This window comes from Oncorhynchus gorbuscha, linkage group LG17 (genome assembly GCF_021184085.1).
Source record: "Oncorhynchus gorbuscha isolate QuinsamMale2020 ecotype Even-year linkage group LG17, OgorEven_v1.0, whole genome shotgun sequence".
NCBI lineage: Eukaryota > Metazoa > Chordata > Actinopteri > Salmoniformes > Salmonidae > Oncorhynchus > Oncorhynchus gorbuscha.
This window is the reverse complement of record NC_060189.1, coordinates 19640574-19667947: the sequence shown is the minus strand read 5'-3', so window position 1 is coordinate 19667947 and position 27374 is coordinate 19640574. Positions and strand designations below refer to the sequence as shown.

At 40.3% G+C, this 27374-nt stretch overlaps 1 protein-coding gene across 2 annotated transcripts; it reads right to left on the bottom strand.

Annotated features, from left to right (window-relative positions):
• On the bottom strand, positions 1 to 26383 carry LOC124002012 (homeobox protein Nkx-2.2a-like). 2 transcript variants are annotated; one of them, XM_046309226.1, is made up of 3 exons: positions 25876 to 26383; positions 24845 to 25147; positions 1 to 1295 (listed from the first exon to the last, which is right to left on the bottom strand). In XM_046309226.1, the coding sequence occupies exons 1-3, from the start codon at positions 26129 to 26131 to the stop codon at positions 1102 to 1104; spliced, it is 753 nt and encodes a 250-aa protein (XP_046165182.1). In that variant the 5' UTR covers positions 26132 to 26383; the 3' UTR covers positions 1 to 1101. The 2 variants fall into 2 exon arrangements, with proteins under 2 accessions (XP_046165182.1, XP_046165181.1); XM_046309225.1 differs by lacking the exon at positions 1 to 1295 and having other exon boundaries at positions 23658 to 25147.
• Positions 26384 to 27374: the final 991 nt, after the last annotated feature.

The following is a 27374-nucleotide window of genomic DNA, read 5'->3' as shown; positions in this document are numbered from 1 at the left end:
AATACAGATAAATACATTTTTATTTCACCACTGTCAACCAGATAAAAAAAATGCGTAATTAAAATAATACAATCAATATAAACTAGACTTTTACAGGGACCCCCATAAAAAGGTTGAGGAATTTTAAACGCTTTCCAGACAAAATACAAAACTTAGATCTATGACTTAAAGTGGAACTGACAGCACTTTAGCAAGATTAAATCTTATTAAAATCTGTTCCTATACACCCCCAGGACCAGAGTCTGCGTAGACCGGTGCGCCATAGCCAATCAGAGATACAGTAGGCCTATATGCAAACAAGCCATTTGCCACACGGGCCTGCCATCATCCACTTTGAACTGGACTGTGTGTTTACAAGCAGTTGCAACAGCTCGACTTTAGAGCATTAGAACGCATTTGCCAAAAGCGACAAAATACACTTGTATGGTTTTCTGCAAATATGTAGGAGTCCTTATACATTTGGGAACTTTACAGTCCTATTGATCAAACAACCATAAAAAGGTAGGCGTTCCCTATATTTACATCAACAGCAACACGATGAACAACTAATGATAGCCAGAGCAAGATGAGCTAAAAATATAACAAAGGAACATTAGGTAAACCCACTCAAACGTGTTCAAATTGCACCAATAAACAATGTCGAATAGACTGCTTATCCTTCTGCAGCTTGCCTGCCTATACATGCATACCTATACATCCAGCCTTAGTAACATTCATCCGTTTTTGTCCAAAATACTGAGTCGTTGAAACTGACACAGTACATTCCAAATGGAGGCAGCAAACAATGTACGAGGCCAGCTGTGATTTACAACCTGATAGCAATATGTTTTGGACTACCAAGAAATGTATTGGTGAATTATATGAACCTGCCAACAATGCCTTAGTGTACGTAATGCAATGTTGAGTCAAATAAAAACCTGTTTGTTTTATATATGCAAAGTAGTTAAAACGCTGTCAGTTCCTCATTAACATTGAAATAGTTTTGAGTTGTTATATTATACACAGAGCTTCCATCCAAGCTGTGTATCTTGTTATCATGGTTAAACTGTTCTCTGATTGAAGAGTGTCTGTCTGTCTGTGACAGATGATGGTCAGTCATTATCAAACTGAAAATCCAAGCATCGATTCACACTGTTGGCATCTGACGCATCTCAGGTTCATCTCGTGAAGAATGTGAGACAATCCATTTAGGGAAAGGCATACATACTCATCTCTTGGAACATGATTGTTGGCGTAGTCTCCAATGGCCATCTTACTTGAGAAGATTGTGCTTGTTATACAAGACATTTCAAGTCCTGAGGTGGAACATTGGGAAAGAGAAGACAAAGAAAATAAGACCAGAAATGAGAATACCGTAACCTCACATCAACAACACTTTTGAATGGACAGAAATCTAGTGCGGGAGTTTATATTGTTCATTAATAATACTTGCTATGTGTGTTGTAGTGTAAATATGATACTTGTAATTTAGTTGACATACACTCTTCATGAATGCATCCTTACTTGCAATAAGACAGGATATTACAGCCTGAATACAGAGAGAATTTAAAAATCTGGAATATAAGCATCAATTCAAAATAATTGATCAAACTTCAACATTGGGAAAGCTACAAAAAACAGATCATACACATAAATCCTCTGCCATTTCCCCCTCGGTTCTCACTGGTAACTTGAAAGGCCTCCAGTGGGCTTTGCTTTTGGAGACGACCACTTTGCCAATGTATTCTCAACCTATTCTATTCGAAACTTGGGATTTATTGTAAGCAACTTCAGGTTCTCTCTTCGAAGGTACTAAACAAACTGATGGATGTCTAAGCAAAGCATATTAAAACACAGACAGTTTTCTTAAAGATAGCCAACTCAGCGTCTCTGACAGCAAAATGAAGTTGCTGGTTTTGCCTGGTAAGCAGAATCTACTAAACCTATATGTGACATGACCAGGCAATCTCTGATGCTTTAATAAAAAGCATTTCTCTCTGCCGTTTGCACATTTCAGTGCTGTAGGATACTAGCTACTACTACACTGTCAAAGTGGAAGTCTAGTTCATACCATAGTATTAACATACTAATGTTCATTTCAATTTTGTTTGGCCAATGGGTCAGGAGAACGAACATAGGTTGTACTTACTTAGTAATATTAGTAATAACTTTGTTTTTCTGTGCACAACAGGTACGAATGGTAATATAATGGCAATGTAACAGTAACCCATGACAAAACAAAACAGTGAAAAGTGATTGGATGTATGAAGGCAAACAACTAGACCCAAGACTAACTCACTAACTTCCTTTACTCAATGCGCTGCACATTAGCCCTTTCCTGCAGTCAAATGACCTAGTAGCCTCATGGGTGGAATTGTGTTCATATTTTTCACAATTTCATCATTAATAAACATTATTTTTTTAAAGCCGCAAAAATCTGGTGTTTCTACATCAAACGGTTTTGTTATATTTCAGACTTCTGTGTAATATTGGGATGCAAACTCAGAATGGAATACGTGTTAACTCTATATCTAAAATGGTACAGGTGTCTTCTCTTTTTAAATGTATAACCGTGTGTGTGAGGTGTATACTTTTGTTTCAATGTGGATTTGTTTAAGACTAACATGCTGACCAGACCGGACACATCGCGTGCGCGAGCGTTGCAAAATATATTTTGAAATCCATGTTGTTTAATTATTGCACCCACACTGCTCGCGCGCACCTACGAGCGTCTGCATTGCCAAGGGCTACAATAGAAGTCATTCCTATTTCTGACGCAGATCGTGCTGCAAGTCCTGCCTCTCCCATCTCCTCATTGGTTTATAGAAGCAGGTACCCATGTGCCATCTGCTCATTGAGAGATGATGAGAAATGACTAGAAATGATTCGGTTGACCGTTTTATGTGTGGATTAATTGTTGGAGTAGAGGACCTTGCGCATTTCAGGTAAAATAACAACTCAATGTTTATATCCCAGGACAAATTAGCTTGCAATAACAAGTTAGCTAAATAGGACAAATTAGCTAGCAAGTGCAAGCTAGCTAGTTAAATTGCCATACATGTTTAATGCTTTTCGACCTGTCCCCAAATTGATGTAATTGGTTCAGAGTTTGTATTGATATTTTAACCTGCGTGTCGTAATTGCGTTTGGTGTGGGGGGACAAAATGATTTATGCACGATGGCGCCGGTTTGGGTTCCGTGTTAGAAACACGCTGTGTGACCCTGATTTAGCCCACTGCAGTAAAAGGTTAAAAGTGACCCAAATAAATAAATTCCAAACCCATTGAACTAGGTCACGATTAGTTGTCATCAAACCAGATGGATCATTTTCTAATAGAATAAATGATACCTGAAGTAGTCACTGCAGTTTGGAGTCTACAGAATGCAACCCTGACCTCATACACAGTATAGATGTGCTATCCTGCAGAACTCTTGAGAAAGCAAGCAAGGGCAGGCAGCTGAGACCTTGAGACAGTTATCATTATGGAGACAGGCAGCATTGACATCTCTGAGTGCAGGACTACTGAAGGTCACCGGGTGCCTATTGTACACAACACCTACTGAAAGAACCATGAATATAGCTGTTTTTCATCTTAACATCAACCTTCAACATTAATGTACTGAAAAGACACCTTTGGCCAGGTGCAATGTAGCATTTACATTCACAACCATATTTGTTATTAATTCTTCTCATTTAGATTACTGTATGGATCTATTCCATGACTCAAGACCATACATGTCACATGGCAAAGCAATCACGGATTCTTTGAATTGGTGTTGGCCAGATGGTTCAAAGAAGAAGTAACACAGAAGAGCTGAATGTTATCATATTTAATCATTATTCATCTCACTTTACACGAACAAAGACAAACACTAAAGAAATAGTGTTTAGGAATATAACATAGAATGTGTATTGATTCTTCATCATATAGAATGCAGAACTATTTTGAGCTATATACATTACATTTCTACAAACAATGTTCTAAACACTATGCCTTACTGGCTTCTGGTGGTTACATATCTCTTTTGCTGTGTGTGTCATCCAGCTATATTCGCTGAGAAGCTGAGCCTTCACACGAAGCATTTCAGCTCCACTCGTATACATGAGTTTTTATACTGTGAAGGCCAGCATAGACCTGGTAGGGATAGATCGCACGCACGCATGCACACACGCACACACACACACACACACACACACACACACACACACACACACACACACACACACACACACACACACACACACACACACACACACACACACACACACACACACACACACACACACACACACACACACACACACACACACACACACACACACACACACACACACACACACACACACACACACACACACACACACACACACACACACACACACACACACACACACACACAGCTTTAAAAAGACAGCTCTTAAATCCACAATCTGTAGGATATGCATATCACCAACAAAAACATTGAGCATTTTCATATGCAAATAGCCCTCAATTTTGTAATTTGCCTCGAGAGCTACTTAAAAATAACATGATGTATTGCTAATCCATTGTTGCTATTGTTTTTAATTGACAATGAACACATAAACAATGAAATATGTCAACATGGTATCAATGCACAGTTTACAACAAAGCCATTTTAATAACACAACCAGATTCAGTTATCTTTCTCTTTACTCACCTGTTTCCCTGGTCTCACTGTAGTTGCTAGTCCAGTAGATATTTGGATGATTCAAATATTGACAGCTGTGGTACTAACTGCAGTCCATCCATGAAGTACCCAAGGACCACACTATTCTATGAAGGAGAAATGTTCCTGGTCTAAATCATGTCTGGCTAAATTGACTGCCCATCAAAAGGCGGGCATTATGCAGGCACAAAATAGAGAAATCTCTGGCCAATGGATTTTCAATGGATTTAAAAAATATATATTGTAAAACACTGATAATGTATAATCATATATTTACGCATATGTGCTCAGTTATTTCTTACCAGCTGGTAGTGAAGAAGTAGGTCTTTCCAGGGGTTCTCCATCATTTGTTAGAACTTAGAAAAGGTTTGCTGGTTAAATACAAACATTTTTATTATTCTGAACGAAAAGTGATTTTCTTACAAAACCACTATGATAGGCTTAAATAAGCTATTGAAAAATACTTTCATGTATATTTTTCCAAAGGCCAGGTCCTTGACTCAAATGAGACAATAAGTCCCGCTAGGGTTTCCCGGCCATGTTGAGAATCGCTGCCTGTCCTATTCTGCCTGATTCATAGATGTTCAATTGTGTTGATATGGAAAGTCTTTACAAAGTTTGAAACGGATAGACGCTCACATAAACACATATTGGGAAAGTATTGAGACCCCTTTCCTTTTTCCACATTTTGTTACATTACAGCCTTATTCTAAAATATATATTTGTTTTATTCCCTCATGAAGATACACACAATACCCCATAATGACAATGTGAAAACAGGTTTTCAGAAATGTTATCAATTTTATTAAAAATAAAAAACAGAAATACCTTATTTACACAAGTATTCAGACCCTTTGCTATGAGACTTGAAATTGAGCTCAGGCGCATCCTGTTTCCATCGATCATCCTTGCGATGTTTGTACAACTTGAATGGAGTCCACCTGTGGTAAATTAAATTGATTGTAGATGATTTGGAAATGCCTGTCTTCATAAGGTCCCACAGTTGACAATGCATGTCAGAGCAAAAACCAAGCCATGAGGTCGAAGGAATTGTCTGGAGAGCTCCGAGACAGGATTGTGTCGAGGCATAGATCTGAGAAAGAGTACCAACATTTTCTGCAGCATTGAACACAGTGATTTCCATCATTCTTAAATGGAAGAAGTTTGGAACCACCAAGACTCTTCCTAGGCAGCTGCCCGGCCACACTGAGCAATTGGGGGAGAAGGGCCTTGGTCAGGGAGGTGACCAAGAACCCAATGGTCTCTCTGACAGAGCTCTAGAGTTCCTGTGTGGAGATGGGAGAACCTTCCAGAAGAACAACCATGTGGCCAGATGGAAGACACTCATCAGTAAAAGACACACGACTGCCCGCTTGGAGTTTGCCAAAAGGCACCTAAAATAATCTCAGACCATTGAGAACCAAGATTCTCTTGTCTGATGAAATCAAGATAGAACTATTTGACCTGAATGCCTACCGTGCGATCTGGAGGAAATCTGGCACCATCCCTATGGTGAAGTATGGTCATGGCAGCATCATGCTGTGGGAATGTTTTTCAGCGGCAGGTACTGGGAGACTAGTCAGGATCGAGGGAAAGATGAATGGAACACAGTACAGAGTTCCTTGATGAAAACCTACTCCAAAGCACTCAGGACTTCAACAGGGCAAACAACAACAAGAACACAGACAACGCAGGAGTGACTTCAAAACAAGTCTATGAATGTCCTTGAGTGGCCCATACAGAGACTTGAACCCGATCGAACATCTCTGGAGAGACCTGAAAATAGCTGTGCAGCAACGCTCCCCATCCAGCCTGACAGAGCTTGAGAGTATCTGCAGAGAAGAATGGGAGAAACTCCCCAAATACAGGTGTGCCAAGCTTGTAGCGTCCTACCCAAGAAAACTCAAGGCTGTAATCGCTGCCAAAGGTGCTTCAACAATGTACTGAGTAAAGGGTCTGAATACTTATATAAATGAGATATATATATATATATTTTATATATACATTTGTAAAAATATCTTAAAACCTGTTTTTGCACGTTTTTAATTTTTAATTTTACCCTTTTTTCTCCCCAATTTCGTGGTATTCAATTGTTTTAGTAGCTACTATCTTGTCTCATCGCTACAACTCCCGTACGGGCTCGGGAGAGACAAAGGTTGAAAGTCATGCGTCCTCCGATACACAACCCAACCAAGCACAACCCAACTAAACTGTTTCTTAACACAGCGCGCATCCAACCCGGAAGCCAGCCGCACCAATGTGTCGGAGGAAACACTGTGCACCTGGCAACCTTGGTTAGCGTGCACTGCGCCCGGCCCGCCACAGGAGTCGCTGGTGCGTGATGAGACAAGGATATCCCTACCGGCCAAGCCCTCCCTAACCCGGACGACGCTAGGCCACGGACCTCCCGGTCGCGGCCGGTTGCGACAGAGCCTGGGCACGAACCCAAGGTCTCTGGTGGCACAGCTGGCGCTGCAGTACAGCGCCCTTAACCACTGCGTCACCCGGGAGGCCGTTTTTTCAGGTTTTAGCAATATCTTAAAACCTGTTTTGAAGTTGGGTAGTGCATCTTCAGTTCCTCTTTTCATATTAGTCATTACATACCTTAACCACATGCCCACTACCACGAACATTCCAGAAGACTGCTTTAAATGAACTGTTTATGTTACAGAATATTATAGAATAACTTAACCCAGATGAAGTAGTGTATCACAATAACAAAACAATAAGGCGTTTGTGTAACTCTAAACTAAATCAAAACAGAAAAATTTAAACTTGCAAAACCACACTGCCGAGTCCCTTTTTTATATATATTTTTATTTAACCTTTATTTAACCAGGTAGGCAAGTTAAGAACAAGTTCTTATTTACAATTGCGACCTGGCCAAGATAAAGCAAAGCAGTTTGACACATAAAACAACACAGAGTTACACATAGAGTAAAAGAAACATACAGTCAATAATATAGTAGAAAAATAAGTCTATATACGATGTGAGCAAATGAGGTGAGATAAGGGAGGTAAAGGCAAAAAAAGGCCATGGTGTCGAAGTAAATACAATATAGCAAGTAAAACACTGGAATGGTAGATTTGCAGTGGAAGAATGTGCGAATTAGAAATAGAAATAATGGGGTGCAAAGGAGCAAAATAAATAAATAAATATAGTAGGGGAAGAGGTAGTTGTTTGGGCTAAATTATAGATGGGCTATGTACAGGTGCAGTAATCTGTGAGCTGCTCTGACAGCTGGTGCTTAAAGGGAGATAAGTGTTTACAGTTTCAGAGATTTTTGTAGTTTGTTCCAGTCCTTGGCAGCAGAGAACTGGAAGGAGAGGCGGCCGAAGGAAGAATTGATTTTGGGGGTGACCAGAGAGATATACCTGCTGGAGCGCGTGCTACAGGTGGGTGCTGCTATGGTGACCAGCGAGCTGACATGAGGGGGGACTTTACCTAGCAGGGTCTTGTAGATGACCTGGAGCCAGTGGGTTTGGCGACGAGTATAAAGCGAGGGCCAGCCAACGAGAGCATACAGATCGCAGTGGTGGGTAGTATACGGGCCTTTGGTGACAAAGCGGATGGCACTGTGATAGACTGCATCCAATTGATTGAGTATGGTATTGGAGGCTAATTTGTAAATGACATCGCCGAAGTCAAGGATCGGTAGGGTGGTCAGTTTTACGAAGGTATGTTTGGCAGCATGAGTGAAGGATGCTTTGTTTGCGAAATAGGAGGCCAATTCTAGATTTAACTTTGGATTAGAGATGTTTGATGTGAGTCTGGAAGGAGAGTTTACAGTCTAACCAGACACCTAGATATTTGTAGTTGTCCACATATTCTAAATCAGAACCGTCCAGAATAGTGATGCTGGACGGGCGGGAAGGTGCAGGCAGCGATCGGTTGAAGAGCATGCATTTGGTTTTACTTGTATTGAAGAGAAGTTGGAGGCCACAGAAAGAGAGTTGTATGGCATTGAAGCTCGTCTGGAGGGTTGTTAACAGTGTCCAAAGAAGAGCCAGAAGTATACAGAATGGTGTCGTCTGCGTAGAGGTGGATCAGAGACACACCAGCAGCAAGAGCAACATCATTGATGTATACAGAGAAGAAAGTCGGCCCAAGAATTGAACCCTGTGGCACACCCATAGAGACAGCCAGAGGCCCAGACAAAAGGCCCTCCGTTTTGACACACTGAACTCTATCAGAGAAGTAGTTGGTGAACCAGGCAAGGCAATCATTTGAGAAACCAAGGCTATCGAGTCTACCATTGAGGATATGGTGGTTGACAGAGTCGAAAGCCTTGGCCAGGTCAATGAATACGGCTGCACAGTATTGCTTCTTATCGATGGCGGTTAAGATATCGTTTAGGACCTTGAGCGTGGCTGAGGTGCACCCATGACCAGCTCTGAAACCAGATTGCATAGTGGAGAAGGTGCGGTGGGATTCTAAATGGTCAGTAATCTGTTTGTTGACTTGACTTTCGAAGAACTTAGAAAGGCAGGTTAGGATAGATATATAATCTGTAGCAGTTTGGGTCAATAGTGTCCCCCCCCCTTTAAAGAGGGGGATGACCGCAGCTGCTTTCCAATCTTTGGGAATCTCAGATGACATGAAAGAGAGGTTGAACAGGCTAGTAATAGGGGTTGCAACAATTTTGGCAGATAATTTGAGAAAGAAAAGGTCCAGAATGTCTAGCCCGGCTGATTTGTAGGGGTCCAGGTTTTGCAGTTCTTTCAGAACAACTCTTTCAGCTGATTGGATTTGGGAGAAGTTGCTGTAGGGGCAGGGGTAGCCAGGTGGAAAGCATGGCCAGCCGTAGAAAAATGCTTATTTAAATTCTCAATTATAGTGGATTTATTGGTGGTGACAGAGTTTCCTATCCTCAGTGCAGTGGGCAGCTGGGAGGAGGTGCTCTTATTCTCCATGGACTTTACGGTGTCCCAGAACTTTTTTGAGTTTGTGTTGCAGGAAGCAAATTTCTTTTTGAAAAAGCTAGCCTTGGCTTTTCTAACTGCCTGTGTAAATTGGTTTCTAATTTCTCTGAAAAGTTGCATATCACGGGGGCTGTTCGATGCTAATGCAGAACGCCATAGGATGTTTTTGTGTTGGTTAAGGGCAGTCAGGTCTGGAGAGAACCAAGGGCTATATTTGTTCCTGGTTCTAAATGTTTTGAATGGGGCATGCTTATTTCAGATGGTGAGGAAGGCATTTAAAAAAATAACCAGGCATCCTCTATTGACGGGATGAGGTCAATGTCCTTCCAGGATACCCGGGCCAGGTCGATTAGAAAGTCCTGCTCGCTGAAGTGTTTCAGGGAGCGTTTGACAGTGATGATTGGAGGTCGCTTGACCGCTGACCCATTACGGATGCAGGCAATGAGGCAGTGATCGCTGAGATCTTGGTTGAAAACAGCAGAGGTGTATTTAGAGGGCAAGTTGGTTAGGATGATATCTATGAGGGTGCCAGCGTTTACTGCTTTGGGGTGGTACCTGGTAGGTTCATTGATAATTTGTGTGAGACTGAGTGCATCAAGCTTAGATTGTAGGATGGCTGGGGTGTTAAGCATGTTCCAGTTTAGGTCACCTAGCCGCACAAGCTCTGAAGATAGATGGGGGGCAATCAGTTCACATATGGTGTCCAGAGCACAGCTGGGGGCAGAGGGTGGTCTATAGCAGGCGGCGACGGTGAGAGACTTGTTTTTAGAGAGGTGGATTTTTAAAAGTAGAAGTTCAAATTGTTTGAGTACAGACCAGGATAGTAGGACAGAACTCTGCAGGCTCTCTCCGCAGCAGATTGCAACACCGCCCCCTTTGGCCATTTTATCTTGTCTGAAAATGTTGTAGTTAGGGACGTAGTTAGAGTTTTTGGTGGTCTTCCTAAGCCAGGATTCAGACACGGTTAGGACATCCGGGTTGGCAGAGTGTGCTAAAGCAGTGAATAAAACAAACTTAGGGAGAAGGCTTCTAATGTTAACATGCATGAAACCAAGGCTAATAATGTTACAGAAGTCATCAAAAGAGAGCGCCTGGGGAATAGGAGTGGAGCTAGGCACTGCAGGGCCTGGATTCACCTCTACGTCACCAGAGGAACAGAGGAGGAGTAGGATAAGGGTACGGCTAAAAGCTATGAGAATTGTTCGTCTAGGATGTATGGAACAGAGAGTAAAAGGAGGTTACTGGGGAGCGATAAAATAGCTTCAAAGTATAATGTACAGACAGAGGTATGGTAGGATGTGAATACAGTGGAGGTAAACCAGGTGATGTCATCGCATGTGTGTGTGATGGAACTGTAAGGTTGGATAAGGTATAATGAGTTGGATAAGGTATAATGACCCTTAATGAAATGACAAACCCCAAAAACACTACCTACTCTATTTTCTGTCACGTTACTAACAGGAAGCCCACCAAGGCTTTTTAAGAAAAGAAATGTCACTATGTCCTGTATTGAATAAAGGGGAATTAACATAGATCTCTGGACATGTGGATGAAAAATGAGTAATAACCTAATCGTTCAAATCTTCCTAAGCATTAGTGCTTGTACACTCATATGCATGTTCCTGCACACACACTATACAGTTACATGTAGCCTAGCCCAGGGGATCCCAAACTGTTTCACTCGGAGCCCCGCTTCTAGAATTGGGGAACAACCCACACCAGCGCTGTGTGCACGCACGCACACACTATGTCTATTTCTATGAGCACTGTTCATGACACAAACTATTCACACCCCTATTTCTGGTGGAGAGAATTTTGCAGCTTATTTCCTGCAATTCTACATAATTTGTCAAGGGGTGCAAAGAACATTTTTCAGTTTTAAAGCAAATTTTCTTGCAATTCTATACATTTTGCCATATTTAATGTGTATTCATCTGATATTTGAGTGACAAAAAATTTAAAACAATATCTATTGGCTAAAAATCCTGAATAAAAAATGTTAGCTAACATGGGCTAGTTGTTCTGGATATTTCTGACAAGTTAAAAAATGAATAAAATAAAATAATATTTGTCACATACTAACCTTACGGTGAAATGCTTACTTATAATATCTTAACCAACGATGTAGTTATAGGAAAATACCTTAAAAAAACGTAAAAATAATGAAAGAGCAGCAGTAAATAGCAATAGCAGGGCTACATACAGGGGGTACCGGTATAGAGTCAATGTGTCAATGTCTGGGGGCACCGGAATCGAGGTATTTGAGATAATTATGTACACGCAGGTAGGGTTGTCAAAGTGGCTATGCATAGATAATAACAGAGAGTAGCAGCAGCGTAGTGGGGGGGGGGGGGGGGGGGTGCAAATAATCTGGGTAGCCATTTAATTAGCTGTTCAGGAGTCTTATGGCCTGGGGGTAGAAGCTGTTTAGAAGCCTATTGGACCTAGACTTGGCGCTCCGGTACCGCTTGCCAAGTGGTAGCAGAGAGAACAGTCTATGACTAGGGTGGCTGGAGTCTTTGTCAATGTTTAGGGCCTTCCTCTGACCTTCCTCTGGTATAGAGATCCTGGATGGCAGGAAGCTTGGCCCTGGTGATGTACTGGGCCGTACGCACTACGCTCAGCAGTGCCTTGCAGTCGGAGGCTGAGCAGTTGCCATACCAGGCAGTGATGCAACCCGTCAGGATGCTCTCGATGGTGCCGCTGTAAAATCTTTTGAGGATCTGAGGACACATAACAAATCTTTTTAGTCTCCTGAGGGGGAATAGGTGTTGTCGTGCCCTCTTCACGACTGTCTTGGTGTTCATGGACCATGTTAGTTTGTGAAACTCTCAACCTGCTCCACTACAGGCACGTCGATGAGAATGGGGGCGTGCTTCGTCCTCTTTTTCCTGTAGTCTACAAACATCTCCTTTGTCTTGATTACGTTGAGGGAGAGGTTGTTGTTCTTGTACCACATGGTCAGGTCTATGACCTCCTCCCTATAGGCTGTCTCATCGTTGTTGGTGATCAGGCCTACCACTGTTGCGTAATCAGTAAACTTAATGATGGTGTTGGAGTTGTGCCTGGCCATTCATTCATGAATGAACAGGGAGTACAAGAGGGGACTGAGCACGCACTCCTGAGGGGCCCCCGTCTTGAGGATCAGCGTGACGGGTGAGTTGTTACCTACCCTTACCCCCTTTGGGTTGTCCGTCAGGAAGTCTAGGATCCAGTTGCAGAGGGAGCTGTTCAGTCCCAGGGTCCTTAGCTTAGTGATGAGCTTTGAGGGCACTATGGTGTTGAATGCTGAGCTGTAGTCAAAGAACAGCATTATCACATAGGTGTTCCTTTTGTCCAGGTGGGAAAGGGCAGCGTGGAGTGCAATAGAGATTGCATCATCTGTGGATCTGTTGGTGCGGTATGCAAATCGGAGTGGGTCTAGAGTTTCTGGGATAATGGTGTTGATGTGAGTCATGACCAGCCTTTCAAAGCATTTCATTACTACAGACGTGAGCGCTTCAGGTCAGTAGTCATTTTGGCAGGTTACCTTAGTGTTCTTGGGCACAGGGACTATGGTGGTCTGCTTGAAACATGTTGGTATTACAGACTCAGACAGGGAGAGGTTGAAAATGTCAGTGAAGACACTTGCCAGTTGGTCAGCGCATGCTCGGAGTATACGTCCTGGTAATCCGTCTGGCTCTGCGGCCTTGTGAATTTGACATTTTTAAAGGTTTTACTCACATCGGCTGCGGAGAGCGTGATCACACTCATCCAGAAGAATTTGATGCTCTCATGCATATTTCAGTGTTACTTGCCTCGAAGAGAGCATAGAAGTTATTTAGCTCATCTGGTAGGCTCGTGTCACTGGGCAGCTCTCGGCTGTGCTTCCCTTTATAGTCTGTAATAGTTTGCTAGCCCTGCCACATCCAATCAGGTGTAGTACGATTCGATCGTAGCCCTGTATTGATGTTTTGCCTGTTTGATGGTTCGTCGGAGGGCATAGCGAGTTTTCTTATAAGCTTCCGGGTAAGAGTCCCTCTCCTTGAAAGCGGCAGCTCTACCCTTTAGCTCAGTGCTAATGTTGCCTGTAATCCATGGCTTCTGGTTGGGGTATGTACATACAGTCACTGTGTGGACAACGTCCTTGATGCACTTATTGATAAAGCCAGTGACTAATGTGGTGTAATGCCTTCAGAAGAATCCCGGAACATATTCCAGTCTGTGCCAGCAAAACAGTCATGTAGTTTAGCATCTGCTTCATCTGACAACTTTTTTTATTGACCGAGTCACTGGTGCCTCCTGCTTAATTTTTAGCTTGTAAGCAGGAATCAGGAGGATAGTGTTATGGTCAGATTTGCCAAATGGAGGGTGAGGGAGAGCTTTGTACGCGTCTCTGTGTGTGGAGTAGAGGTGGTCTAGAATTGTTATTCTTCTGGTTACACGTTTAACATGTTGATTAAAATTTGGTAAAACTGATTTAAGTTTCCCTGCATTAAAGTCATTAGCCACTAGGAATGCAGCCTCTGGATGAACGTTTTCCTGTTTGCTTATGGTGGAATACAGCTCATTTAGTGCGGTTTTAGTTCCAACCTCGCTCTGTGGTGGTATGTAGACAGCTCTTTAAGAGGAAGACAATTCTAACATTCTTAAAAAAGGAAAGAGTTTCAATTGCTATTCTACATGAGACCCATTTATCTTCAACAAAACATGCTAAAAGGGAACTGCGTGGGCCAGGTGTATTTTTCTTATTTTAGTTCAAACAAAAGAGGCACTGCCATCCTTGTAAATAAAAATGTCCCATTTAAATTTGAGCACCAAGACACAGACCCTGAAGGGCGATTTATTTTGATTACAGGTGATATTCTGGGTCAACATATTGCTACTATACTAAATGTATATGGCCCAAACATAGATTCCCCCAAATGTATGTCTGACACAATTTTATTATTTAATGAACACTACAAGGGTCTTGTGTTTATAGCAGGAAATTTGAACTGTACTTTGGATAAAATGGACAAATCATCAACTGCTCCAATATTGAATCATATAGCCTCAAATAATCTTGGAAGCATTTGTAATTAATCTGGTTTAGTAGACATATGGAGGAAGCTAAATCCTAATGTCAGAGACTATACTTTCTACTCTAGATCCCATAATTAATATTTTAGATTGGAAAAATGTTTTATGGCCTCTACTTACATGCATGGTATTGGTTCTATAGACATTTCTGACCATGCCGAGTGTATAAAGATATTGAAATTGGAAAAACAATCCCAAAACGAGATATTGGAGACATAGTCTCTGCTGGAAATGATGAAGGATTCTGCTCTGTGATAAAAGATAAATAATCAAATTACTGGCTCAACAGTCAACTCTCTCGTCTCAGCTGCAACTATTTCCCAAGTTCCTCTGATTAAGAAGCTTGGAATGGAAAAGTGGGAAAAATTGGAAGCTGAAGTAAACCATTTAGAACTTTTCCATAAACAATAACCAATCTAGGCAAACTGGAATTCACTAGCTTGTACTAAGACCAAACTCAATTATTTAGATCATACAAAGCATGTTAAAAAACTTGTTTTTTACCAAGCAAAGATTTTCTGAGTTCGGTAACCGGCTGATCCGTCTACTTGCACACCAACTTAAAAAATGACAGAATGAAAGATTGACTAAGTCTATAAGGATGGCAGATGGCTCCACTTCTTATGACCCATTGCTTATCAATGATACATTTTACGACTTCCATAAATCTCTTTATACTACACAATGTACAAGATCGAATGACGAAATTACAAAATATATGAATAAGATCATCATGCCCACTATATCAGATGAGAATAGAAAAATAATAAATGCTTCCTTTACTCCTGAAGAGGTTAGGGAAGCTATTAAGGCAATGCCTTCTGGTAAGGCACCCAGCTTAGATGGCTTCTCTGCAGAGTTCTACAAGACGTTCTGGCCTGATATATGCCCTATCTTCATTCCTGCTCTAAATTACATGTTCAAAATAGACATCATACCAGAGTCCTGGGAAACTGCATTCATTTGCCTGATACTAAAAAACTAAAAATGTAATTAAACTGCTTTTTGTTTAGACCTATAAGTTTGCTAGGAGTTGATGTTAAAATAATTGCTAAGACACTTGCTCGCAGGATGGAGGACCATTTTATTAATTTAGCAACATTACTTTATTCTGACCCATCAGCAGCAGTTAACTCAAATGGTAAACTATCAGAAAGATTTCCTATCGGTAGGGGCTGTCGTCAAGGATGTCCTTTATCTCCTGTTCTGTTCTCGTTAGTCATAGAACCACTGGCTGAGGCAATAAGGTCTAGTAATAACATCAGGAGCTTCTCTGTGGGTGACGAAGAGCATAGAATTTCATTATTTTACGATTATGCGCTTTTATACATGTCTAAACCAGAGACCTCTGTCACTGCAGTAACATACATACTATCTGAATAGGGTAACCTGTCAAGGTACAACATTTATGTAGATAAATCCATGGCTTTACCTTTGAATATTCCCTCTACAATCAACTTAGAAACAATATCTCCATTCTGATTTACTGAAACAGGCTTTAAGTACTTAGGCATATATGTTACTCCAAATCATAAAGACCTGTTCACTTCAAATTATATGCCTTTGCTCACAAAGATTAAACAAGACCTGGTTAAGTGGTCAGCCTGTCACGTCCTGACCTTAGTTCCTTTTTTATGTCTCTATTTTAGTTTGGTCAGGGCGTGAGTTGGGGTGGGCATTCTGTGTGTTGTTCTATGTTTTGTATTTCTGTGTTTGGCCTGGTATGGTTCCCAATCAGAGGCAGCTGTTTATCGTTGTCTCTGATTGAGAGCCATATTTAGGCAGCCTGTTTTCCCACTATGATTTGTGAGTAGTTGTTTTCTGTCTTTAGTTACGGTTGTTCTTTTTGTTTACTTTGTATTGTAGTGTTCAGTTTAATAAAATGACGAACACATACCACGCTGCATATTGGTCCGATCCTTCTTACTCCTCCTCAGAAGAGGAGGAAAATCGTTACACAGCCCTACCAAACACTTTTTTTGTCAGGATTAATGTAGTCAGGATGAATATCCTTCCTCTGCAAAATGATATATTCTAAAATATCCCCTGCCATCTATTTCAGTCCTTTATTCAGAAAATTAATGCCTGTATCTCTAAATATATCTGGAACAATAAGAAACCTAGAAACAAATTTACAAAACAAATTAAGCCTAAGGAAGTAGGAGGTTTCTCTTTGCCAAATCTGTAACTATATTACCGGTCTGGTCAAATCAAGCACACAGTTGGTGCCTAGACAGACGCCACTCACTTTGGGTTGGGATGGAATCAATAGAATGTCATCCAAGAGCAATAGCTTCCTTCACATTTATTAATAGCGTTGAAAGGTTCCAGGCCTTATCTGACAATTGTGCAGTACATAATACACTCTTAGCTTGGAAAGGTGCAAGGAGATACTTGCAGATTCCAGACCATATATCACTCTGGTCACCGATTGCCCTTAATCCTGACTTCCCACTCAAATAAGGAGTATTGGACTTCTGGACTGGAAGACAAAGGGTATTGCTTGACCTTATGCCTATATTTAGTCAGGACACTCTTAAATCTTTCCAACAGATAAAAACAGATTTTGACTTATCCCACAATTTTTATAAGTGCCTACAAACTTAGGCAATTCATATAGGGTCGGAAGAAAGTTGATAAACAACGTTTTCAAATGACTGAAGTTGAAAAACTATTTACAAATCCTAGTGTTTGGAGAGGTTTAATCTCTGATTTATATTCTATTTTATTGAACAGAAGTGTCTCATCCTATGATGCATTCAGACATGTTTGGGAGAGAGACATTGGACATGCATTCGGTGAGGAAGGCTGGACTTCAATCTGCGAAAGGGTCTACCCCAAATGCACCTGCATAAACACACAAGAACTCAATCCCCCCACCCCCCAAAAATATCATAGAACCTACTTTACACCTGTTCGCCTTCACAGAATGTTTTCCAATGCATCACATTTATGTTTCAAATGTGAACACTATACTGGCACCTTCATGCACATTTGGTGCTGTAGCATAATCCACTGTTATTGGAACAATATTCATGTACACATCCAGAAGATTTTGGGTAGACAATTAGCTCTTTCACCAAATGTATATTTACTCTACTTTGATTGTAACATTGTATTTGACCCTGACTCTGAAGTCTGTTCAATACCCTTGTTCACTTAGCCAAAAACATGATTTTGTTATTGTGGTCCACACCTGAAGTACTATCTGTGAGGATGTGGCTTTCTCAGGCTTCTGCTATTCTGCACCTAGAGAAACTTACCTTTCATTTACACCAGAAGTCTGATACATTTTGGAAAATCTGTTTTCCATTGTGGTCCTATGTAGAAAACCTCCCATAAAATCCCCACATTATAATTGTGATGTTTTTATTGCCTTTTTGTATAACGTTTTGCTGTATCCTTATTCCATGTATTGTACTTAGTCTGTGTGGTGGACTTTGTTTGGTTCTCTAAGATTCTTCAAGCTCTGTAAAATTGGTTGTTGGTCATTGCTGGACAACCACTTCAGGTCTTGGCATAGATTTTCAAGTAGATTTAAGTGAAGACTGTAACTCGGACAGTCAAGAACATTCAATGTATTCTTGGTAAGCAACTCCAATGTAGATTTGGCCTTGTGTTTTAGTTTATAGTCCTGCTGAAAGGTGAATTAATCTGACAGTGTCTGGTGGGAAGCACACTGAACCAGGTTTTCCTCTAGGATTTGGCATATACATTTATTTGTTGTCCTGAAAAACTTCCCAGTCCTTAACTATTACAAGCATACCAATAACATGATGCAGCCATCACTATGCTTGAAAATATGGAGAGAGATAATCAGTAATGTGTCATATTGGATTTGCCCCAAAAAATAACACTGTATTCAGGACAAAAAGGAAATTGATATACCCACATTTTTTTGCAGTATTTCTCTAGTGCCTTGTTGCAAACCAGATGCATGTTTTAGAATAGTTTTATTCTGTGCAGGCTGCCTACTTTTTACTCTGTCAATTAGGTTAGTATTGTGGAGTAACTACAATATTGTTGATTCATCCTGTTTTCTCCTATCACAGCCATTAATCTCTGTAACTGTTTCAAATCACCTTTGGCCTCATGGTGAACTCTCTGAGTGGTTTCCTTCCTCTCCAGCAACTGAGTTAGGAAGGACGCCTGTATCTTTGTAGTGACTGGGTGTATTGATACACCATCCAAAGTGTAATTAATAACTTCACCATGCTCAAAGGGATATTCAATGTCTATTTTTTTTTGTACACATCTACCAATAGTTGACCTTCTTTGTGAGGCAATGAAAAACCTCTCTGGTCTTTGTGGTTGAATCTGAATCTGTGTTTGAAATTCACTGCTTGACTGAGGGACCTTACAGATAATTGTATGTGTGGGGTACAGAGATGAGGTAGTCATTCAAAAATAATGTTAAATACTATTATTCCTCGATACTATTATTATGTGACTTGTTAAGCAAATGTTTACTCCTGAACGTATTTAGGCTTGGCATAAAAAAGGGTTTGACTTAAGACATCTCAACTTTCATTTTTAATTAATTTGTAAACATTTCTAAAACATAATTGCACTTTGACATTAGGGGGTATTATTGTGTGTAGGTCATTGACAAAAAAAGGCAATTTAATCTATTTAAATTCAGGCTGTAAAACAATTATTATTTTTTTAAGTCAAGAGGTGTGAATACTTTCTGAAGACACTGTAAGGTGTTATAAACCCTTATGTTGTCAAATGCACAATGAGGCATCTGAGAACCAGTCAGTCATCATATCAAAAAGGTATGTTTCCACCACTGCATCTCCATCAATGATGTATATAAACATTGGTCTCCATACTAGGTTACTCATTAGTCTTTAACATGTGAATCGCCTTCATGTGCTTCAATCTGATACCCTTAAATAAAAGCTAACTAAAGTAAGCTATTTGTTTCTAGCGCCAACTCTACTGGCCGGTTGTCCTGGCTATAAAAGTATATGATGCTGCAAGATTGCTTAAACTGATGGATGGTATTGGTAACCTATGGCTGAATGAATCCAACATCAATACAAATGATACGGACTCGGAGGCTTTCTGTAGAGAGGTTGTTAGAAATAGCAGTTTTTATTGTTGCTTATTTGTGCTTAAATAGCCCCCTGGATGTAATCATTTGTGGGAGCAGGGCACCATTGCTCTGAGATGATGATGAGGAGGAGGAGGAGGAGGAGGAGGAGGAGGAGGAGGAGGAGGAGGAGGAGGAGGAGGAGGAGGAGGAGGAGGAGGAGGAGGAGGAGGAGGAGGAGGAGGAGGAGGAGGAGGAGGAGGAGGAGGAGGAGGAGGAGGAGGAAGTTGATGATGGTTTCACAGTGAAATGTCCTTTTTAATATAATAATCAATAACTTTACACTGGTCAGTTTCCAGGAATTACTTTATCCAATTCCACCGCTGAACACATAGGCAACTATCTATCAAAATATGATATTCTCAATCAACCTCTAAATTCCACCAACGTATTGACAATTGCATGTTGTAACTGCCCTTAGATGACCTTGGTGCTACAATAATCAAAAATATCATTCAACTTCATGCATATGGCAATCAATGATATGGAGAATGTTGAAACTGTTCTTTAAAATTCCTTTCATAATCCAATTGCGCCACACTGTGGAGTTTCTCTCTCTCTCTCTCTCTCTCTCTCTCTCTCTCTCTCTCTCTCTCTCTCTCTCTCTCTCTCTCACACTCTCTTAATGAGAGTGTGTAATTGGTTTTATTTTCAAAAGTGCAATATAATATTGGAATGCATGTCATTGAAATATTGTAGGCTACACCAAGCTTGTCTTTGTTTCTAATTCAACCAATTTTTAATAAGCATATGATTGTTATTTTTAAAAGGCACCATAATGATCAATAAGTAAAATAATATTAAAATGTAGTAAATTTTAATGATAATACTGCCTTTTGAGGACAAGGGCGCAATACAGATCCAAACTATAGACCTCTACTTCCATCTGGTGGCAACCAGGTGTATCGGTTATATTTCCTATTTTTTCCTCTCTCGGTCGCTTTCTCTCTCTCTCTTTAATATCTGCAATGTGTCACGGCGGTAGGCGAATCTAATCTGGATCTTCTTTAAGGCAATAAAACTAGATTGCTTCCTTTAAATGAAAGCCCTGCTTATTGTAGCTTTGAAATCCTCGTTTATTTGGAGATGTACACGATACAGAATGATTTATGTTGGGGTTCAAACGGTCAGAAATACGAAGAGCCATAGAGACCCAAGTGCATATTTCCTGAAGTATTCTATTCTAAAGCATATAATAGCATTATCCACGGGGTGAGCTATGGTGCACACACCGATATGTTTATTTGAATGTTGTTGGGTTTCTTAGTGCATCCTAAAACAATTTCAGATAAACATAGCGCTTCTACTGTTCTGGCATCGAAAAGCTGCATTACCTCGTGTATTAATCAGAATATAAGAACCAAAGTTGGATGTCAAGGTGCATGTGCATCATGGATAATATTTCTACCTGGGTTTGAGTTGTGCACACTTCCATATCCAAAAAAACATAATGTGATAGACCTTGAACATATGCAATAGTAACTTTTGCCATCAAAAGATAAGATACATTGTGCATGCTCTTGGGAATGAGTAATCGCATTGATAATTATCCCCTCTCTGACATAAACAAAAAACAAAAAAAATGTGTCTAATGCTGAATCTTGGTGAGCTATGTGCTATTCAGCGAGTTAGTCATTATTATCGAAAATAATTCGCTTTTTGTCTGCATGGAGACCTGTCTTAATTATATTAAATTCTTATCCCAAGGTCAAGGGCAACAAACAAAATTACTAAATTAACAAGGAAGCCTATAGTTATCGTTGAAGTGCATTTAGGCCTGCAATCAGACTAGATTTACAAGAACAAATTTAAATTCAAAACCAATATCCCTTGCTCTCTCTTATCTATTTGTTGGCCTATTGTATTCATCGTATTGTCATTGTTGAAAACGACACGTTTATACTCTAAAAACGAGTTCTGTACGTGTTTTAAAATGCCAATATAAGATGATAATTACGCATTCATAGTCTATAACGTGTATTTAAGTGAATGGAAACGTCTGGAAAATTAAACGGATAAAGCTCAGGGAAATTATTATTTCATGCAGAATCCAGAATTCCTAAATGTCTTGTCTCTTGTCATGGTATATAAATCAAGTATGATATTTTCCATAGAGATCAGAAATATGCTATCCGTGACACTGATACAAAGCTAACAGGAAATAAGACTGCTCGAAATTAGGAGTTTTAAAATAGTTTTGCTGCCCAGTGACCACACACTTTTGGGGACAGACAATACTCACTCTTTGAGCTGGGAAGATCGAGGGGAACGAGAGAGAGGGAAAGAGAAATGAGAGGGCTGTTGTTAGCGTAGCTTTATCGAGGAAGAAGGACCCCCTGTTATCTGTGAATGTGGCTTCTTTTTCCCAGAATAGATATAGCACGAATTTTTAATTCGTTTTTCTTTTAGACAACAATGCTTTATTTGAGAGCTGGACACAATTTGGGTTTTGTGAGGGATCCTTTTCTCCTTGCCCGAGCCCAGCTGTCCATATGGGATACAACGTGTACAACAAGGATCACAATGGCACTAACTGACAGGCACGACAAAAAAAAACCAAGGATACATCTCCCTGACTCCGGGATGCACTGGTCAAGATAAAGGAATTGAATAGCCCCAAGAAACTTTGACAGGCTCTCTATCCACACTGTCTGCAATCCCACTCTGGGTCCTCGTTAATATGCACGCCTCTAACATCCACGACAACTGGCCCTACGCCTTTGTGTGCTTTTTGTGTGGTGTACTGTATATTGTGCAACGATAGACTGCACAAAACTGCCTCGTCACAGTGCTAAATCTCTGGCCATCGGGGTTAGAGCCAGGCAGCAATCAACATGTTTTATTGACTTGAATTATTATATCAGCGCTCTTAACGCAGGTTGCTAGAGTGATGGGTGTTTTTAGAATGTATTATTGTAGCCTACTTGTTTCGTCTAGTTGTATTGTAGCCTAACATTAGTGTCATATGTTTACATCAAGCTGTTATTTCACTCGAGGGTATAGGCGTATAGACAAATGAAAGCAACAATAATCTAGAAAAAATGATGTTATAAATGAAAATCAACTGCTATAAATTGCACTTCCATTTATTTATCATTCCCACTTCCACACGTCTGCGATCAGAATTGTAGCACCATGGGTAAAGGAGCCCAATGGTGCTATATGAAATCGAAACTATTAGCCTATAGGTCATTCAAGGATGGCTATTTCCATTGAAAAACAATTTTTATAGCCTATAAACAACAACTTAATTGTGAATAAATAATGCGATACAACACCGCCATTAGCTTGTAGTAATACTATTACATGGTTAATGGAGCAACGAATAATATCAGGGAATACGTCAGCAGCACAGCTTGCAAATGTAAACATTGTAGCCTCTCTCTGAAGAAAACAAATGGAGTCTCTGTAGCCTGGACCAAAAGCAGTGGCCCCCCTAATTAGCAATCGGTGTCAATTTAGCTGTTTGTTCAATGATAGTGAGGGCGACTCTAACATCTGTTCTATAAGATCTCGGTGCTGGGTCAAAAACAATGCAGTTAAGATTTTGCCAAAGGTAATCATATTTACCCAACATACTGCATTGGGTCTGATAATCACAATGCACTCTGTGATTCACTTGGGACCCATTTGGTTATTGTGTCGACTACTTTGGTACACTGTTTAAGATAGCTATTTTGGATACACATCCACTGCCCATCCATCCATAGGCCTGCATCTACAAAAAGCTAAATCATAAGCTAACATAGAGCAAGGGATATTGAAGACTACGTAACTTGATTGATATTCCTTTCACGGGTTGTGTTTGTTTGACAACAATGACGAGCGTAAAACCGTGCGTAAAATTAAAACGTCTTTGCATTAAATCCGTTTTTAAAATATAGGCCTACCACTTCACACCCCAATCCGAGAGGAGTTCGAGACCTTGAAAAGGAGAGCTTTTGACTCAAAAGCTTCTTAGCTGAAGAAGGCCTCTTATATTAGGCTAAGTGAGTGGATTTTAGCCCCATTTCACAAGTGACTTTAGCCTCCTTATTACTGACGTGTCCATATTCAGACCATTTAGACGGATTAATTTAGGTTCAAAAAAAATAATAATAAGTGCGCGACACATAAATTCACCTGCTTTCTGGTAACACGTATAGGCTGCCATGCATCACATGAACAATGTTTAGCGTATGTATTCAATCAATTAAATAGGACGTATTAAGACACGCAAACCAAAACGTAATTTCTGAAACACAGCATTTTATTAAAATCCTTATAAAAATTGGGATATTTCCCCATCAGCGCGCGATTTACCTGTTATTCACATAATAATATGGGCTCTGTTACACAGTCATGACAATTCCGCCAGAAATTCTTCCTTCTTTTTGAATTGGAAATATGTATATCTCCACGTATACGATCCTGACATGTTTCTAGGTTGTAAATAATTACCACAAAGTATTTACAAAAAAAAAAAAAAAAAACAAAGGGAAAAAAGCTAAACGTTGCCAATGTTTATTCATGGCCATAAATATTTTCGGTCCATTGTAAAAGAAGCAAGAAATAAAATATTCCATAATTATAAAGTGGTTTTGCACGTGCTTATAACACGAAGGACAAAAATAAAACATATCTACAACACACAAACATACTGTACAAATTTTTACAAGAGCATTGACATTCTTAAATCTCGGGAGAGGCTGGACCCAGTTCTCTTAACGAAAACATGTAAACACGGCGCACATATTAGCCCCGAAAAAATGGTAGATATGGGTCAAGCTGCAAAATGAAAAGTCTTTATTTTCTAGTGAAATCCCTATCGTGCTCCTAAACGGCAGCCCCGTCAGTCTCAACTAGTTCACCAAGTCCACTGTTGCGTTTGCACCAAGTGATGTGCTGAAGGGAATTGTGGAGTGGTGGCGGCGCAGTACTGAGCATTATATTGCATTTGATGAAGGGTCTGGGCGCTATACGCCGAGAGGGGGAATCCAGCCTGAAAAGTGGCCGCCAAGTCCTGAGCTTTAAGAGTATGACAAGGCTTTCCATCCCTGACTAAGACAGGTACGGCCACCCGCCGGGGAGAGGGGAGATGGGTCACTTCCATACCTTTTTCAGCGCGCGCTCTCTTCATTTTGTACCGATGATTCTGGAACCAAATTTTCACTTGAGTTGGTGTCAGGCGAATCAAACTCGCGAGGTGTTCTCTCTCTGGCGCGGATAGGTATCTCTGTTGCCTAAACCGACGCTCAAGTTCGTACGTCTGTGCCTTGGAAAACAGCACTCTTCTTTTTCGCTTCTTACCGGAGTCGCTGCCGTTGCTTGACGTTTCCTTGTCATTGTCTGGCGATTCGTCCGCAGAGGGTTCTGGGGACTTGGCTGAGTCTTGAGAACTTGCTGAAAGACCATGCACTGCGTGGGAGAGACAAAATACAACGGTTAAAATGGTTTTCTCGACTGAAATACACCTACCAATCACACATGGAAATGTTAAGCTGCTACATGTAAAATGCATTTTTCAAAGCATGTTAAAGTAACGCATTTCGTTTGCACAGCCAAAATACAGTGTTATTTGTTTTTGTGTGTGTGTAATACACAGGGTCAAATTTCTAAAGTCTATTTTATGTGTCTTTATCGTTCGTTTGTACAGCCAAAATGCAATGTTATTAGTTTTTTCTGTTGGGACCCACAATATTGATTCCCATCAGTCCCCAAAGAAAGTGAATCACTGAAGCAGCAAAACCATGCACTGTCTGCCTACAAATCTTCATCATGCAAAAAAATTACATTTCTGTCGCCGATTTTATGTGTCTTTATAGCCGATGCATTAACAAGTCTCTATCGATCATATTCTAAAAACGTTTAGAGTCACTAGAGCACATGTGAACATGAAATTATTTCGATGTTGGTAACGCCTTTAAGACGAGCGCAGCAATGCATGGCGAATAAAGATGAATGCTGCACATCATTCAAGGGCACCATTGAGCCCAGACACGACGGAATAAAGATTATGCATTCCATCAAGTGTAGATTGGATAACATATATATGATGCGTTCTCACTCAGAAAACAGGCAGATTAAAGTAATCACTTAAGTGCATTGCAAATGAATTTACGATTCTTAAAGAGTTGGCGACTTACGTGAATATTGGAGAGTGTCTGTGGTGGCAAGCCATCTTGTGTACGGATTGTCACTACTATCATAAAAGCGGTTCTTTATAGGCAGATTTTGAACGTTTTCTAGCGGACTTTGTACCAAAACTCCAGTGGGTTTTATCGTCTCCGATCCCTCGTTATCTTCATCCGGTCCAGTGATAGATCCTTCTTCATCATTCGTGTCAGGGAGGTCCAAAATGTCCTTCACAGAAAAGCCGGTCTTTGTGTTGGTCAACGACATATTCTGGGGAAATGTATGCTGGAAATTTGCTGCACCAGTTTGGCAATCCGCTGCTTTAAAACACAAAACACAATCGCAGTTCAGAAAAAATGATATCTCAGCGCTGTTTTACCTTGAACTATTCAAAGAAAATCATGAGCCTCTGTCGATAACCATTGCCTATCCAAGTAGTAGAGGAATCAGTTCTGTAAGTCCAGGAAGAATGCCAAAGTGGCTGAAGTGCTATATCTGTCTCATTGATACTGTGCTACTGTTGGGTGCTAGGGGGAAATAAGCCATCACCGGTCCGATCAGCCCATATAAGGTTGGTCTCAACAGATGAACCTGCAGTGAAAAAGCATTAAAAACGCAAAAGGTTGGCCACGTGTGGGCGGGTCTTGGGAGTCAAGTGGATGAAGACAGTGTTTGCAGATGTGAAATTGTGGGTTTTGGGGAGATCCGAGCCTCTACCATTGGTGCTTCAAAACATGATGAGTGGTATAACGTGTCAATTAATTACAAAGATGGGAAGGGCCTTTTTTTTTACACCCTATTTACATACAAAGGACCTCCAAGTAGCTTTATACTCCGAATACTTGAAAGCGAGTTTTAACAAATTGCTCCTGAAAAAGCTATTGCATTATAGGCTTCTCTCCACATATATACAATATTGAATCAATAGGAAAACTGCATTTTGGCTGTTGGTCCAAAACTGTGGTCTGGATGCCCGTTCGATAGCATTGATATCATAATTTTCCTCCTTAATAAAAAGATGTTTCAATTGTCAACACTAATTCATGTAAAACATTTGAGTCAATATTTTGTTTCAGACTTAGGGGCTTAATTAAGATCGGATTCTATTTGGAAAACACACCGATCGGACCTAAAAAGATCAATGATTACCGAATGATAATAATAATAATGGTGAACAGCCTATAAGGAAACACATTAATAATAATACTCATTATAATAATAATGTAAAATAAGCCTATGAATAATAGCAGCGTTTTAGCCGACATGAAGAATACTGTTTTTATAGGCTGTTTAGGACTATATCATAATCTTGACAATTATGGTTTTTAACCTACTATATTAAATTGTGCATAACAGGTTCTCACAGGATTTGTGTATATTTTTGTACACATTTCTCCAATTCCATTATTCTTATGAAATGTATTCTATGTGAGTTTTCCCCCAGAATATAGCAGAGTAGCCTATTGTCTGTGCAGGCTTCTTCAATGTGCTACGTCGTCACCTCTTTTGT